The following is an 18,322-nucleotide window of genomic DNA, read 5'->3' as shown; positions in this document are numbered from 1 at the left end:
CATCTTAAGCAGTTGGCTTTCACTAACGCACTAACACCACTCCTGTCCATTTTAAGAAGGACGATATCCAGAGAATCAGATGCCACATACAGGTTTGAGCCAAGGTCGAAAATCAACAGTGCTGACAGGGATGCATTTGAGTTGTAGGCTCATATTCAATTCTAGCATTGAACTAATGTTTTATGTTGGTAAAGCACTGCTGTAAAAAGCGCTTCTAATATAACCAATACTTTTGCTGATAATAAGCTGCCACTGCAGAGCAAGACACACCATTGCTGAGAATTTAATTGGATTATTACAACTAATATAGGTATAAATTGCTTTCCTAGAAGTAATGAATTATAAAATTAAGTCTCTCCAGAACTATTTTTGCCACAGTGACTAATGAATTTTAGGTGGTTTTCAAAGTGGGCACGTTTGCTGTGGTCCAAATCCCAAATCCGAGTGTGATTGTTTCCAGATTGGTCAGGTTTCAGACTCGATTGAGTCTCTCAAACCCCAGTATACATCCTACCTCATCACAAATGTATATAAAGAACACAATGTGACTCATCATGTACAGTGTGTGTGTCTATATATATATATATATATATATATATATATATATATATATATATATATATATATATATATATATATATATATATTTATTAAGATTTGTTTTATTGCTATTATGTACAGTAATACATCTTTCTACATTTGGATCATCCACTCATGGTACACGTGTGTTATGGAAATTACTGAAGTCATGGGCTAACATGCACAGGTTACTATACTTTCTAAAAAGTGGGAAAGAAGTTCATTCCACCACTTCAGTGCCAGAACAGAAAAGAGTCTTGTATCAAGCTTACCTCTTACCCTGAGATATGGTGGAACCAGTCAAGCAGTGCTGGTAGATCTGAGGGTGCAAGGTGAAGTGCGATGAGTGATGAGGGCTTTGAGGTAAGAGGAAGCTGGTCCATTTTTGGCTTTGTAGGCAAGCATCAGTGTTTTGAATCTGATGCGTTCAGCTACCGGAAGCCAGTGAAGGGATTGCAGCAGTGGGGTGGTATGTGAGAACTTAGGCAGGTTGAAAACAAGCAGTGCAGCTGCATTTTGGATAATTTGCAGAGGACGAATTCCGTTCATAGGTAGACCTGCCAGCAGTGCGTTACAGTAATCCAGTCTTAAAATGACAAGAGATTGATCCAGTACCTGAGCAGCCTGTGTGGGCAAAATTGGCCGAATCCTTCTAATGTTGTAGAGAAGGAACACAGGAGCGTGTCCCATTAGCAACATGAGAGAAAAACAACAGTTGATTGTCCATGGTTACCCCAAGGTTGCAAGCTGTTACTGAAGGGGAGATCAGATCGTTATGCAGGGATATTGCAAGATCATGACCTGGGGATGAATCACCTGGTATGATCAGCAGTTCAGTTTTGCTAGGATTGATCTTCAACTAATAAGACATTATAACGATTATATGTCTACTAGACATGCTGAGATCCGATCAGAAGCTGTGGTATCTGAGGGTGGGAAAGAGAAGATAATTTGTGTATCATCAGCATAGCAGTGGTAAGAGAACCCATGTGAGGAAATAACTTCACCAAGAGCGTGAGTATACAGGGAGAAAAGATGAGGACCATGTACTGAGCCCTGAAGGACACCAGTGGAGAGTCTGCATGGAGCAGATGTCACTCCCCTCCATGTTACCTGATATGAGCGTCTTTCCAGGTAGGAAGCAAATGCTAACGCTGCCCATGCTAATCTGCAAATCCGAAGGCTTTGGACAAGAGAGTCTTGTGTTTTACCGCATCAAATGCTGCTGAAAGGTCAAGGAGGATGACAGTTTGGTTGATCTAGCAACATGTAGTTTCTCAGAGACATCCAAAAGGGCTGTGTCTGTGGAATGAGCTGCTTTAAAGCCAGACTGGTTGTTCACACTCACTGGAATGTCATCACAGTTCCAGTGCAACCGAGTGCAGGCCACCTCATACAGGTAGTATTTGGTTTGGTACCACGGTGCACTTCATGAGCCACATGACCATTTCCCATGCAAACGCTACACTGTTTCAAAATAAACTGCCAGTGAGAAAACCCCCTTAGAGTATATTAGGATTGCAAAGCTTATGCTACATCTCTTTATGCATTATCAACAGATTACACTACATAAACACTGCCTCGCTTTGGGAAAAAATATCTAAAACTAGCGATGAATTTGTAATCACTGAAATTAGCCTGTTCTCGGCTTCCCACAAACAGCCAAAGCACCAGAGGAATTCTCATAAATGTATACTGGGTATAGATACAGAAAGTTTCTCAGACTGTCTCTGTATCAGCGTACAGTGTTACTATTGCAATCTGGGATTTATTTGCCAGTGATGACAGCAGTGCTTCAGGCATGGAAGTATTTGTGAGCTCCTGTCTCCATATGCACTCTCCTTTTTTGTGTGTGTTTAACATGTTTAACAACCGAGACAAAACACAGAGCCCATTACTGTATGTGAATGAAGTAGGAAAAGTAAATGACATTGTTAAAATGCTATATAGAAGCATGGACTACAAAAGCCTAACCAACTGAATAGCATTCTTTGGGGGTTTTTTTGTTTGTTTTTTTTCAACTTAATGTAGAAAAGAAAAAAAATTCTTTGTTTGCACTCCATTTTATTTTACACATTGGTCTGCTTTTCTATTGAGGAATGAGGGATTTATAAAATATCCAAAGGTACCTTAAGGTTTCTTCAAGTCTTCCTAAGGTGTATGACTTTTTTTGGCCCCAGGGTTTGGACTCAAACTCACAGCACTGAACAACAGGGCAGAAAGTGCTCAAATTAATTTGCCAGCTGCGGCCAAAACACCAGGCTGGAATGTTAAAGTGTGCATTTCCTGCCCTGCCAGAAGACACGCAAGTCCCAAGCATGAAAAATGAGAAGAGTGGAGAGTCTAAGCACCAAAATGAATGAAGATATAACAAAAAGGTGAAAAAAGAGGAAACAGCACTGAAAGCAAATTTAATTTGCAGACTTCCTATGAAATGTGGATTCAGAGCCATATAAGGAGGAGGTGTTTAAAACTTGTAAGCAGTGGGCCACATCTTGACATTTTAGATTGTAAAGACATGTTATTTGTCTTCCTGGTACATTATAAATGTCCATTTTAAAATTCCATTCGAGACAATGGTGATATTCACAAAGCAGTTTAAATCTGTGCATGTTTTTTGCATTTGAAGAGACTGAGCTGAAATTACCATGGCAGATTCATCTAAGTGAACTTTGCATCATTTGTCATTACTTTCATTGCTATTTTGTAGAAATATTTAATTTTAGTGCTTTTGTTATTAATAATTATTCCATCTTTAATCCATGCACTATGAATAATAATATACTACAAATGCCATGGTGGGCTTTCAGTTATGCCCTGAACTTGAGCAAAGTACTCCTTCCATAGAAAGAGAAAACCAGGTGCTGGAAGAGATGAGAGAACATGCAAACTTTAAGACATTTGTGTGTATGTTCGAAGGAGGGAGAAGAAAAAAAAAAACAGCGTGACTGTTCCGGAGCCACAGGTAATAGTGGGAGAGTGAGAGCGCCTGAGAGAGAGGATGAAAAAAGGAGAAAGGGGAAAAGAAGAGGGAAAAAGAGAGACTGAAAAACAGAAAAGAGGTGGAAAGAAGCCAAGTCAGCACCACATTCCTCCTCTGCGCAGGCCGACTCAAAGCGAGAGTGGGGGGGAGTTAAGCATTTATCCAGATGTGGAAGGCTTGGACTTCAGGAGGCAGGGTCCGAAAGTCTTCAGCTAACACATCACATCAAACACACACACTTACACACACACATGCACACACATGCACACACAGACAGATACAGAAAGCACGTCCTGCTTGGTTAAGAACAAGGAGAAACAAGGAGAACAACGTGGCCTCTCACTTTGTACACGCTAGCAGTCAATTGTATTCTCAACCACAAATCTCAGGGTAAGTCATATTTGGCACAGATTTGATTATCTTTTTAATTTATGCTCTGATTTGTTTAAACTTACTTCATACTTTACTGTACTGAGATTAGTACTTATGTCATTTTATGTGAGAGTTGCTTTTGTAACTCTATCTTGAGATAAAATGTTAATTCGGTTTGCACATTGAAGTATTTTTTTCATAAAATATATAATAAGACTATTTAATAAGAATATGAGTGTTATATAAACCTTTCATCACTTCTTAAGCACTTCTTGGTTTATCTATTTAATGTCACTGCTATGAATTCATATGGAATTGGTTTGTGTGAAATGAAGTGGTGATGATTCATTCTTAAATTATGGACAGCATTCTATATTATGCAAAGATGAAAAAGTTGAACTTCTGACTTCATCAACACCAAAAAGTTCAATGGAGTTTGTGTGGAATATTTGTATAATATTAGACCATTACATGTGCTAAATATTAGAAGCATATGACTGAATTCTATTACATATGCTGACCATAAACCTCATCTAAAAGAAAGCAGCAATATTTCATCAGTTCCCTGTTTCATCTTGATTGTAAAGAATTCTTTTTAAATTAAAATCCAGCTCAAACAACTTGCATATTAATCTTCAGTGCTTTCAACTCTAGCTAAAGTGAGCAGTGCAGCAGCACTTTAGTCTTTAAGTATTTTCAGTTCTCTCAGCCCTTTATGTGTACACTCTTTTCAAACAGATCAGCTTCCAAAACTTTATGCTAATAAGGCCACGGGAAGTCGTGGCCTAATGGTTAGAGAGTTTGACTCCTAACCCTAAGGTTGTGGGTTCGAGTCTCGGGTCGGCAACACCACGACTAAGATGCCCTTGAGCAAGGCCCCCCATACTTAGGTCACCATACTTAGCTGTATGTCACGTCACTTAATACCATATTCATGCTTGTCATCCCATAGATTGCTAAGTAGTGAAGTCAAGTCTCTGTCATAACTTAAAGCAACTGCATATTTGATATATCTGCATATTTGATATATCTTACAAATCAATCAAATATTTAATGTGTTATGTGAACTTTGACTTTTAGCCCATTTTATCTAACAGGGTCAAGCACAGTATAAAACAGTAGTTGCAAGATAATAGAAATGATATACCACTGCCGTATTTTGTAAGAAGTACTGATGAAATTATTCACTCCAGATGTTGGGGGAAAAAATGTTAGAGTGATTTAACAAACTCAAGGAACTGTTCCTGTCTTGTGGTTACACAAGGTAATCCCATTACCATCTGACCAGGATAGCTGCAGGATCCCTTTTCATTAAAACCCGTCATGGGTTATTATCATATTACTGACAGACATATAAATCATGCCTCATATTTGGCTATTTTCCCGCACAACATGAAACAAGAAGAATCTGGAGTAACTAAAAGCTGGTGAATAAGCAATAAAAGCAGAGAACATAGACCTAACTGGCAGTCTTTGCCCTGCAGTCTAAATATCTTGCCTTAAAATATCCTTCAAGAAATTGATGGTGTAATTGGGCTGTCGAGAGTTTGCTTGCAGAGGAAAACACTTGAGCAATGACTTATTTCTTAAGGACTCAGCAGTTCTGTGGGGGTGGAAAGATGTAATACACCCCCCTCATTCGCTGTAATTGTGTAATGCACAGGCTAAATGTGAAGGAGATTGAAAGGGGTATTACTTTACTTGAACTTGCTGACTTGATTACCAATTATTAGCATGGTTAAATAAAGCAAACCTTTTAAAGACTTCTAAGCACTTTATTTTGAAATGTAAATAATCAGGACTTTGGAGTGTGACACCATGGAAATTAGCCAACCGTGTCATGAGAGGTTTGTGGTTAGTGAGTCATGTTGTAATAAGGATGTTACTAGCTCTTGCACAAAACAGTAGGCAAAGACACCAGACGTATTGTTAGTATTGCCAATTTTTCTGATTTAAACTGCAGGGTCTAAAATAAGGCCTACAGCCACAAAGAAGATAAATTAAAACAAATGCTTTTGTTGGCTTCTTGCACACTCTAAGACAATAATTCCGTGTCTTTACGATGTCAATAAATTTGTCAAGTCTGGAATTGTTTGTTAGACATTTTAATGACTCTATTAAATATATTTATACCATGTTGAATGTTCAGTTCTGATTGTTCAATTCTGAATAATTTTTATATGGCGACAACACTGACAGCAGTGCTGGCTGTTATTCACAAAGTTTTATATTAATTTGCTTGTTGTAATATGTTATCTTTTCTGTAGCAACAACTTATAAATGAACCTGTTTGGCAGATGCTGCACAAAAAAAAAAACCAGATTTTAAAAATATGTAGTCCTTGAAATACAGGGAGTGCAGAATTATTAGGCAAATGAGTATTTTGACCACATCATCCTCTTTATGCATGTTGTCTTACTCCAAGCTGTATAGGCTCGAAAGCCTACAACCAATTAAGCATATTAGGTGATGTGCATCTCTGTAATGAGAAGGGGTGTGGTCTAATGACATCTACACCCTATATCAGGTGTGCATAATTATTAGGCAACTTCCTTTCCTTTGGCAAAATGGGTCAAAAGAAGGACTTGACAGGCTCCGAAAAGTCAAAAATAGTGAGATATCTTGCAGAGGGATGCAGCACTCTTAAAATTGCCAAGCTTCTGAAGCGTGATCATCGAACAATCAAGCGTTTCATTCAAAATAGTCAACAGGGTCGCAAGAAGCGTGTGGAAAAACCAAGGCGCAAAATAACTGCCCATGAACTGAGAAAAGTCAAGCGTGCAGCTGCCAAGATGCCACTTGCCACCAGTTTTGCCATATTTCAGAGCTGCAACATCACTGGAGTGCCCAAAAGCACAAGGTGTGCAATACTCAGAGACATGGCCAAGGTAAGAAAGGCTGAAAAACGACCACCACTGAACAAGACACACAAGCTGAAACGTCAAGACTGGGCCAAGAAATATCTGAAGACTGATTTTTCTAAGGTTTTATGGACTGATGAAATGAGAGTGAGTCTTGATGGGCCAGATGGATGGGCTCGTGGCTGGATCGGTAAAGGGCAGAGAGCTCCAGTCCGACTGAGACGCCAGCAAGGTGGAGGTGGAGTACTGGTTTGGGCTGGTATCATCAAAGATGAGCTTGTGGGGCCTTTTCGGGTTGAGGATGGGGTCAAGCTCAACTCCCAGTCCTACTGCCAGTTTCTGGAAGACACCTTCTTCAAGCAGTGGTACAGGAAGAAGTCTGCATCCTTCAAGAAAAACATGATTTTCATGCAGGACAATGCTCCATCACACGCGTCCAAGTACTCCACAGCGTGGCTGGCAAGAAAGGGTCTAAAAGAAGAAAAACTAATGACATGGCCTCCTTGTTCACCTGATCTGAACCCCATAGAGAACCTGTGGTCCATCATCAAATGTGAGATTTACAAGGAGGGAAAACAGTACACCTCTCTGAAGAGTGTCTGGGAGGCTGTGGTTGCTGCTGCACGCAATGTTGACGGTGAACAGATCAAAACACTGACAGAATCCATGGATGGCAGGCTTTTGAGTGTCCTTGCAAAGAAAGGTGGCTATATTGGTCACTGATTTGTTTTTGTTTTGTTTTTGAATGTCAGAAATGTATATTAGTGAATGTTGAGATGTAATATTGGTTTCACTGGTGAAAATAAATAATTGAAATGGGTATATATTTGTTTTTTGTTAAGTTGCCTAATAATTATGCACAGTATTAGTCACCTGCACACACAGATATCCTCCTAAAATAGCTAAAACTACAAACAAACTAAAAACTACTTCCAAAAATATTCAGCTTTGCTATTAATGAGTTTTTTGGGTTCATTGAGAACATGGTTGTTGTTCAATAATAAAATTAATCCTCAAAAATACAACTTCCCTAATAATTCTGCACTCCCTGTAGTAAAGTTTATTTAGCATTTGTGGAAAGAATATCCACTGTCAGAAATTTTTAGTTATTAGATGTTAAGCCGTAGTGTCAACACAATAGTTTTCAGGACAGAAGACTTTGCATTTTGTAGTAACATGTCAATTTCCATTTTTTGTCTTCTGTATTTGCTTAGTAATTGGATGAAATACCCTATCTATGTTGTGTGATATTGACATTTCGAATGACACCCTTACTGTTATGATTCTTCACTCTCATTAGCACATGTTAATTTCTGGCCACGGTGCTAGCAAAAACAAAAACAAAGAAAAAAAATTTTGTCTAACCAAGTTAGCATCATAAAAGCACTGTTACCACTAGATCTTTGAAACTGTGCTTGGATGTATACTTACATAGATTTCTCGTCCACAGTTTGGAGGATGGCATGAAAGAGACATGGCTCCTTTGGGTGTCTTTCCTCCCTGGCTGAAGGCAGCATTGTATCTGCTGCTCCTCATTTTGCCTGCTTGTGTGTGTGTGTGCCCGAGGTTTTGCAGTTGCCCCAATTCCAAAGAGGTGCACTGTACCTTTCGCCATCTCCAATCTCCCCCACGCAATGTGCCCAAGGACACAGAGAGATTCAATCTGGGGTAGGCAGCTTTGCTTGCATACACAATCTATGAGCGAGAGAAAGACAGAGAGAGAGTGAGATAGAGAAAGAGAGAGAGAGAGAGAGAGAGAGAGAGAGAGAGAGAGAGAGAGATTACTGTAGTTCTAGTTAATGTTAAAAGTGATTGCTTTCTGCTTTATCTGTTTATATAAGTGATAGTTCTTTAATATTGCATTTGCACAATAAGCCATCTTATTTTAACAGATCAGAATTATTTGCTTAGAAAGGAATCTTAATTTATTCATTAATTAATCTTAATTTCTCATGAAGCTATAATAGCATTGCGGCTGTGGGGACTTCAAATTTTGGACATCTGCGCCATCTTGAGATGCTTATGTTGCATGGGAATGAGATCAACACTGTGGCTTCAGGATCTTTTTACCAATTACGTTCCCTCCAGGTGTGTGTGGGTGTGTGTGTGTACATGTAAGCAGTTATGTATATGTCTATGCATGCAGACGTGATACACAACTTTGTCATTAATATGTGTTAATGTGCAGTAAGATACATAATTTATAATGCCTTAGGTTAGTGGTGTTCAATCTAAACCACAAACCTCTTCAGGTGTGGTTTCTGCTTGTTTGGAATGAAAGCCTGTACCCACACCAGCCCTTTGTGAATAAGATTGGATGCCTCTGCCTAAGGTAGTACCACAGAAAAGGTCATATAAGGTGTATTTTTTCTCTCACAGATATTGAAGCTGAGCTACAACAAGCTAACAAGAGTAGATCCCAGTATGTTTGAGGGCCTGTCGAGCCTGGTCCGCCTTCACCTAGACCACAACTTAATACATTTTATTGAGCCTTTCTCGTTTAATGGATTAACATCCCTGAAGCTACTTCAGCTGGAGAGCAACAAGTTGCAGGACCTTCACCCACACACATTCACCACCCTCTCTATTCTGGGGACATTCTGGGGATCAGGCCTTCGACATCTTCACCTAGCAGACAACCAGCTAGAGTACTTGCTGCCTGGTACTTTTAGGCACCTGAACAGACTAGAAGTCCTCTCTCTGCATAATAATCCTTGGACTTGTGACTGTCAACTCCACTGGCTGTTAGAATGGGACAAGAAACATGAGGGTGAGATTTTTGTGACACCTACCCTACACCTACCTGATAAAGTAGTTTTAATAATTGAATTATTATATAATAATTTAATTTTGAAGTAATTTGATCAAAGCACAAAACGTTTTAAAACAAATACTTGGACAGTTGTACTAATAATAATTCCACAGCTTAACAAGCATAATCAACAGCTTAACAAGCATAATGACTAATTTTAACAGTACCTTGTCTCTCTACAGGAGTGATAAAGTGCAAGAAGGACAGAGACTCTGTATCCAGTGAGAACTGTGCTGTTTGTGCCTCACCGCCACCTCTCAACAACAGCCAGATTTTCCAGCTCTCAGTGCAGCAGCTGTCCTGTGACAGGCCTTCCCTACAATCCCCACTGAAGGTGGGTGAGTATGGTGCATTGGAGAACCAGGAGCCAGACGTCCCCTACACCAAGGACTTGGAGCATCCACTGGGTCATTTGGCCTTCATGTTGTCTGACAGCCATGGTAACAGGGCCCATGTGGCATGTGATGTAAACCGTCCTGTTGATGAATCCTCCATTGTATGGGAAAAGATAAAAGGGTCAGACGAGGTGGCAGTTAATGTGACCTTACTAACCCTGCTTGAGTGTGAGATTGACAGGGATGCTCTCCAGAACCTGTGGAGACTTGTTGCATACTACTATGAAAGCCCAGCCATCTTGGAGAGAGGAGCAAGGCATGAGAATACTTCAAAGATGACCTTTCAGTATTCGCAGGTCACAAGTGAGAATTCCCCTTACTTTACTGAACTCAAAGGACATTTAATGGCTGAGCCAGCCTGGTTGCTGCAGCCCAAGGTTACTATTCAGTTGAACAGACGCAAAACAACAACAAAAAAACTGGTAATGAACTTCTCAACATTTATATCAAAGCAAATTAGTGGAAGAGGAGAACAAGAAAATATAGTCTCTTCATGGGCTTTGATTCCAAGAGGAACACCAGGGAGGATACAAATAGTGTTGGAGCATTCTGAGGCCATTCTTAACTGTATTGTACTTAGTTCAGGTCAACTCTCTGTTGAGTGGATGCTTCCAGACCTAACTACTTTAGACAAAACCGATTCCCAAAGAATTACATCAGATAATAACAGATTAGTCATCAAAAACTCAAGCCTGTCAGACACTGGGCTCTATCACTGCTTTGTGCGTACTGAGACAGAAGTAGATATGGTTTCATATAGGCTTATAGTTAGGGAGCGTCTCTTCAGTCCTAGTGACTTAAATGGAAAGAAAATGTCTTTGGAGAATGGAGAATCCCTCAGTCTTCCCTGTTCAGTTACTTCACCAAAGCCAATTGAAATGAGATGGCTTCTACCAAATTATCAGTTTCTAAAGACATCAAGTGCATTGGGACGGATCTATGTGTCAGAAAATAACACACTGATCATAAAACAAGTGAAGAATGAAGATGCTGGGGAATACAGTTGCTTAGCAGCTAACCTTCATGGGGCAGATATGTTGTCTCATTTGGTAGTTGTAACAGGTGAAAAAGAGGAAGACGATAGTGTGATCAAGGGTGAATCAATGTATGACAAGGAGGATGCAGAAGGTTCAGGATACCAAGAAATCAAACCGTTGGCTGTTACTCAAACACCACACATGGTGCTTGGAAAAGATAGAAGTAAAGGTGGACTTTATCGACATGGCTTTAGAGGAAAAAAGATCAACGAGAAAGGGAGGAAACTAAATAAATCTGTCAAACAAGTTGATCCAGGCCACTGGGCACGAATGTTAGCAAAAGCAAATGCTAAATTGTCAACTATGCAGCCAGTAAAAATTTTGACAACAGTTGTACCCACAACAGAAGGGAAAACAACTACAACCACTACAAGTACAGCCACCACAACTACAATCACTACGACTACCACCACTTCTGCTCCTGTCACTTTCGCTTTTACTACCAGCACTACTACTAGTAGGCTTATAAATGATTTCAATTCTAAGCAGCTGGTACATAGCCATAATAGAAAGCCCATAGACCACAGTTCACAGCGGAGAACACAACATCTGCATCAAAAGTATGATGATTCAAACATTACAAAAATGGCTTCCATAAATCTTTTCATAACCACATTATCTCCTATTCGCTCAAACTTGCAACCTGTGACACAAACTGAGAATCAGACTGAAAGGCAAATGTTAGAAGAGAAAAGAAGGGTAAATAATCACATCGCCAAGCCAAGAAGAAAACCACCATACAGAAGAAAACCTCAATCAAGAAGGTTACGTACACAGAGGCCTACACATCCCCCACAACCCACAACAGAAGTAGCATTCACAACATTATTAACTACAAAAGTATCTGAAACTTTCATCACCACAGACTCTGGCTTAGAAACTCTAAATAAGAGATTAAGAAAGCCACTCACAGGTTCAGATATTTTGAGTGAACATGACCCTAAAATCAAAGATACTTTAAATGTACACATAACAGAGAAATCTCAAGCTAACAAAAAAGCTACATCTGCAAAAGATGGAAAACTTACAGTTACGACTCCTCGTGCTCCAGTCATTCTAGCACCCGATACATGGCATGGACACAAAAATATTGAGGTTATTAAGTGGAGAAGTGACACAGAAAATGATAGACATAAGACTACAACTACAATTTCTCCTACAATTCAAATCATTAACATGAATCCTCCCATACTTCACCAAGAACCACTGACCACAGAGAAACCAGCCCTATCTAATAACATTAAACACAAGGTGGATAACTCAGTAAACAGACATGAAAGTCCTGGTTTGCCTGTACACCCCTGGTTAGTTCATAGAAATAAACAAATTTCAGTTACACCAAGGCCTTATATCACTTCTACATTAGGGACATATACCGATCGCATCCCAGTCTGGCCCAAAGTTCTTGGATCAAAGCACCACTCTTCACTTGACAAAACCTTGCAATTATTGCACACAAGCGGAAGGAATGCAGGGTTGACTAATCGACCTGAAATCACAGCAGAAACAGCAAACCCCACACCTTACATCCGGTGGTCAGCAGCAACCCCCTTTCCCAAATTAGTAGCACCACATGATAGCTCATCCCAAGTAAGGGACTACTTGCTCTTCAACAGACTTCGAAACAGATACCGTCAATCCCAGCTTAATTCCCATCGCTTAGCCCAGCCAGGAAAGCTAGTTACTCCCAAACCAAGAATTTACCAGCCCACCCCAAAACTACATCCATTTCCAAGCATCTACAAGCCTGAAACATCCCCTTCTATTGTAGCAGCTACTAGCAAGCCACACACCACAGCCAGCATACTATATGGCAGTCGCTGGCACTACAGTAATTTTGGACCAAAGATACTAAGCACTGCTCTGCCCTTTCCAAACTTGATGGGGAGTGGAATGAAACCAAGAATAATGACACTTGACTCAGCTACTGTGTCTGCACTGGCAGAGACTAATGTTCTTCTGCGTTGTCAGGCATCAGGAGACCCCAAGCCTGTTATTTCCTGGACAAAAGTCTCAACAGGTAGGTGACCAGCATGAATATTTTATACAGTACATTATATGACCAAAGGTTTGTGGACACCTCCATTCTTCTCAGAATGCTCTCTATTGAATTTTGGAATGTGACTGTGGGATTTGCCCATTTAGCTACAAGCTAAAGCACAAGCACAAAGGTGGGGTTGAAGTATAGGCCTTGTTCATGCCATGAAATATATTCTACACCAACATTGGAAAACCATAAGGAAGGCCCACATATGTGTGTGATGGTCAGATATCCATACACCTTTGGCCATATAACGTATATACACCATACAAAAATTTATTTGTATATGACATATTTTTTGTATATATTAGACATTTTTTTTATACAAAATTAAGAAAATGTATATTCACAATATTTGGCTTATACACAATAAAGTGTTTATATATTGTGTGAATGTATAGAGTCATTATACTGTATATATTCATACAGATTACCTATGTCACTGCTGACATAATAAACTCATAAGCTCCATGTTGCGAGCTGTGCATACTTTAAAACAATACATGATATACAGCCAGAAACACCTACACTTTTGACTGACTAAGAAACAAACTAAAATTTAGATGCTTGAGACAAACAAAATGAATTTTTTGTGTCTGCTTGGTTCAGCAAATACAGCAAAAGATATACCCTTTTTATATTTCCCATACAGGTGCTACAATTCAAGCCAGCACCAAACATGGACAACGGTTTGAGGTTCTTCCAAATGGTTCCTTTATTATAAAGAATGTACAGCTACAGGACAGGGGTCAGTACCTTTGTACTGCACAGAACATGTTCGGCTCAGATCGCATGGTGGTCACTCTAACTATACAGACAGAATCTCCAAAAATAGAGGGCCCCAAATACAGAGATGTTTCTGTCTATTTGGGAAAACCAATCAGCTTGGACTGCATCGCATCAGGCAAACCTCAAGCTCAGATCTCCTGGATTCTTCCAGACAGAACCATTGTACGGGAGCTGATGCCCCTTGATAGACCTATGTCACTTTTTTCTAATGGAACACTCAGCATTCATTCGGCAAACTTTTCCATTAAGGGCAACTACAAGTGTATTGCTAGTAATGCAGCAGGTGCTGACACTCTGACCTATCAGCTACACGTTGCTGCATTGCCACCAACAATCAAAGAAGAGCCCTTTGAGGGTATAAATATTAACACTGGAAAAAGTATCTATGTACACTGCACAGCTAAAGGAGAGCCTGAGCCTTTTCTTAAGTGGGTTCTGCCTGATGGTTCACAACTGAAACCTACACAGTATATTGGGAGGCGTCTCTTTGTTTTCCCCAATGGCACACTCTACATCAAGAGTATCATTCCAGCTGATGCTGGAAGATATGAGTGTTCAGCCACAAACATGGTTGGGTTTGCTCAGAGAGTGGTAAAGCTGGATATCAAGCAAGAGTCCCCAGGTCCTTGGAAAGGTCCATCTCACCAGCATAGAGTTTCAGCCTTGTATGGCTCCACAGTGTTCCTACACTGCCCTGAGTCAGCTGACTACCACAAAGGTACAGTTTGGAGGCTGCCATCAAGAACACTGTTGGAACATCATTACAGGTATGAATGCGTTGTAAACATAAGTAAACAAGTTTAGGATGGCATTAAATTTAAATTATTCTGTGATTCTTCAGCAAAAAGAATAGATGATTTTATACATAAACACTTTAAAAGCCACAGGCCCACAAATGTGAAGGAGACACAGCTCTGTACAAAACAGCTGGTGTGAGATAATTATAAACATCTGACTTTTCTATACTGAACAATATATTAATCATTATTGTAATTCAAACAGCGTCTGAAAACCGTTAAACAATCTGTGGTGTCAGACAGAAAGCCCAAATATTTTTGCTGATCCAGACAAAACAATAATGATGTGGCATACAGAAATTTCCGTATTTACTGAACTTCAGTTACACTTCACATTACATAATTTGTAACAATCCATGCTTCAGATTTACATCATGTTATTAAAATAATAGATTAATAAAATAACAATGGTCATAGAAATAATAACAGACATTTAACACAGTTAATGTTCTGATTTCTGGTTTGTCTCTAGTCCTCACAGACACATCAATGCTTTCCCTAATGGGACACTCAGGATACTGCAACTGACTGAAAAAGAACAAGGAAGCTACTTGTGCATGTATCAACGGCCCAATGGAGAGGATATGGAACTATTTGAACTTGAGGTCCTGATGAAGCCGCCTAAAATAGAGAACATGGGCAGTCAACAAAAGAGAGTTACAAATGGAGAGAACTTCCTTGTGGATTGTGTAGCTTCAGGTCTTCCAGATCCTGAAGTGACTTGGAGTCTCCCTGATGGCACAATGATAAACAATGCTCTCCAATCAGATGACAGTGGAACTCGGAGTCGTCGCTATATCATATTTGACAATGGTACACTCTTGATGCCGCAAATGGGAAAAAGTGATGAGGGCGATTACACATGCTATGCAAAGAATACACTAGGAGAAGATGCAATGAAAGTGAACGTACAAGTTGTTCAAAATTCACCCCGAATTTCATCCAAAGACCAAGTGTCTCTCCATTTTCCACTTGGCCAATCAGCCCAGCTAAAGTGTGATGCTGCTGGTGAACCTCCACCTACAATTATCTGGATTTCACCAAACAATGAAATGATAAATTTATCTTCAGTCAAATATCAAATTCTCAAAGATGGAACACTGATCATTAATAAGGTCACGTTGGCAGACCAGGGAAAGTACACTTGTGTCGCAAGGAACTCAGCTGGTGATGACATTAAGAATGTGAAGCTCCAAATAGAGGTCAGTGAGCCATATATAAATGGGAAAAATGGGCAATCTGACAGTAAAGTTTTAGCAGTGTCCTATCAGACAGTGCTGATGCACTGCAAAGCTGAGGGCATGCCTGAACCCCAGATAATATGGAAGACATCTTTTGGCATGTCCCTGCCTACACCTTATGTTGGAGGCAGATTCCAAGTCCATAAGAATGGGACTCTTGAATTGCGAGGAACCCGGAAAACTGATGAGGGTAAGTTTCTATGTTTGGCAAGAAATTACCTGGGAGAGGCCAGCCTAGCAATTGACCTTGAAGTTGCATCACTTGCTGAAAAACCAAGTTTCCTTGTTCCGAATATTGAGGTGTTATCCCTCAAACCTGATGGAGATGACATCATTTTACAGTGTCAGGCTATGGGAAAACCGAAGCCAGAGTTTGTCTGGATTCTGCCCAACAGCACAATGCTGGTTCCAGGTATGAAACTAAAAAGATTTATTCACTCCTTAGAAAATGGCAGTTTGCATATTATTCAGCCAGTGCCCAGCGACAAAGGTGTTTATCGTTGCTTGGCTAAAAATATTGCAGGACAAGCAGAAAAACGCTATGCTTTAGAACCTGGAAGGAAGCCTCAAATCCGGGGTACACCTACAACTATGAAGATTTCATTTGGGCAGACACTAAACATGCCATGCACAGTGGAAGGCTGGCCGCAAGCAACCATAACATGGACTCTTCCAAATGGTATGGTACTGGACAGGCCTCAGGTTATTGGGCGAGTCGCCTTTGTATCAAATGGAACCCTTCAGCTTAGAGAAGCTGCAAAATCTGATAGAGGTACTTACATTTGCAAAGCCACAAACACATTTGGATCATCAACACTGTCTTATCCTGTGACTATTATGGTACTACCACCACAGATAACTAATGCACCCCCATCTATAATAAGGGTTACTAAGGGGTCTCCAGTGACACTAAAATGCATTGCTACTGGCACTCCTAAACCAGATATTTCATGGACACTGCCTGGACGAACCACACTTGTGCCCAATAATCGCTTCACCTCACTGGGTGGAATTTACATGACAGAGGAGGGTAGTTTGGTCATACAGGATCCCAGCCTTATGAACTCTGGTATTTATAAGTGTAATGCCAAGAATGCTTTGGGAATGGACTTCAAAGCAACATACCTTCAAGTGAACTGAAAATGTGAAGGAAAAACTGTGTTAAACCGAAGCTATTTTTTTTAACATGGACGCTATATTCTTGTAAACCAGTGTAAATAGAAAGCAGAATTTAATGTTCATGGAAATTTTTCAGCAATATACAAACGGGCATTATCTTTCTTTCTTCTTCAAAAGACTAACAAGTATTGTTGCAGCCTTGGGTTTGGAACCAATACAGTAATGTTTTATAGAACCCATTGCATTTTTTAAAATGTTTTTGTACTTAATTTATGGAAAATTGGTTTGTACATAAAATTATACATCCACCTCTTAGATACTTATTCATCAATTTTTTGAAAATTACAAAAATATATATAAATGTATATTTTTATATACCACAATACATTTCATTTTAATCTTTTCTGATGTTTATATGCAGTGTAAATATATGTCTAACAAACAGCCCCAAGATGTAAATCATCTACAACAACAAAGCCATTCACTGTTGGAGTAGAAAGGCAGCCTTGTAAGCACAAATGTTAGCATTGTTCCTACAGTTTTACCAACAATGACATACAAGCAGTCAATTCTGCAATTGTACAAGAATTACTGGTACTATCTGAGAAATGTTTTTGCACAGGCACATTTTTGAAAAACTATTAAGTAATAAATTGAAGTGTAGCTTAAATCCAGAAATTGTGTTGATGTTCCACTTTTTGTGAAACTTTACGTTTTATTGCTACTCTTATTGTGATTTAAACGTTGTACAATTTTGTTAGATAAACCTAAACTGCCTATTTAATTGATCATCATTGAGAGCACGAGTAATATTTTTTTCTGTTTCCAAGAAGAAACAAAAATGAACTTTCACAGTTTGTGTCAGACATTGCCTATTTGATTTATATAAAATATATAAAGTGATGCAGGAATAATTGATCATAACCAGAGGCCTCTTCAAATGTGACTTATTCCTATGAAATTGAAATTTCCCTACTGTCCATAGTGTTATCCCTACTGTCCTTAGTGTTATCCCTACTGTCCTTAGTGTTATCCTACTGTCCATAGTGTTATCCCTACTGTCCATAGTGCTGTCCATGCTGTCCTTGGTGTTATCCCTACTGTTCATAATGTTATCCTACTGACCATAGTGTTATCCTACTGTCCATAATGTTATCCCTACTGTCCATAGTTTTATCCTACTGTCCATAATGTTATCCTACTGTCCAGAGTGTTATCCCTACTGTCCTTAGTGTTATCCCTACTGTCCATAATGTTATCCCTACTGTCCATAGTGTTATCCATGCTGTCCTTAGT

General features: G+C 39.5%; 1 protein-coding gene across 1 annotated transcript; it reads left to right on the top strand.

Annotated features, from left to right (window-relative positions):
* Window positions 1-3,873: 3,873 nt before the first annotated feature.
* On the top strand, window positions 3,874-17,645 carry si:ch211-159i8.4 (matrix-remodeling-associated protein 5). The gene is made up of 7 exons (XM_060885371.1): window positions 3,874-3,952; window positions 8,246-8,463; window positions 8,754-8,883; window positions 9,175-9,565; window positions 9,790-13,059; window positions 13,733-14,636; window positions 15,139-17,645. Exons 2-7 carry the CDS (start codon window positions 8,270-8,272, stop codon window positions 17,045-17,047), a joined length of 6,798 nt encoding a protein of 2,265 aa, XP_060741354.1. The 5' UTR covers window positions 3,874-3,952; window positions 8,246-8,269; the 3' UTR covers window positions 17,048-17,645.
* Window positions 17,646-18,322: the final 677 nt, after the last annotated feature.

This window comes from Tachysurus vachellii, chromosome 13 (assembly GCF_030014155.1).
Source record: "Tachysurus vachellii isolate PV-2020 chromosome 13, HZAU_Pvac_v1, whole genome shotgun sequence".
In the NCBI taxonomy this organism is placed as follows: domain Eukaryota; kingdom Metazoa; phylum Chordata; class Actinopteri; order Siluriformes; family Bagridae; genus Tachysurus; species Tachysurus vachellii.
Note: the sequence above shows the minus strand (reverse complement) of the source record. Positions and strands in the feature narration are given on the sequence as shown.

Bases quoted from the DNA above. Each gene is read 5' to 3' on its own strand.
- si:ch211-159i8.4 (XM_060885371.1), top strand. From the start codon at position 8,270: ATGGCTCCTTTGGGTGTCTTTCCTCCCTGGCTGAAGGCAGCATTGTAT. The intron at 8,464-8,753 runs GTAGGCAGCTTT...TTTCTCATGAAG, and splicing joins ACAGAGAGATTCAATCTGGG to CTATAATAGCATTGCGGCTG. The intron at 8,884-9,174 runs GTGTGTGTGGGT...TTTCTCTCACAG, and splicing joins ACCAATTACGTTCCCTCCAG to ATATTGAAGCTGAGCTACAA.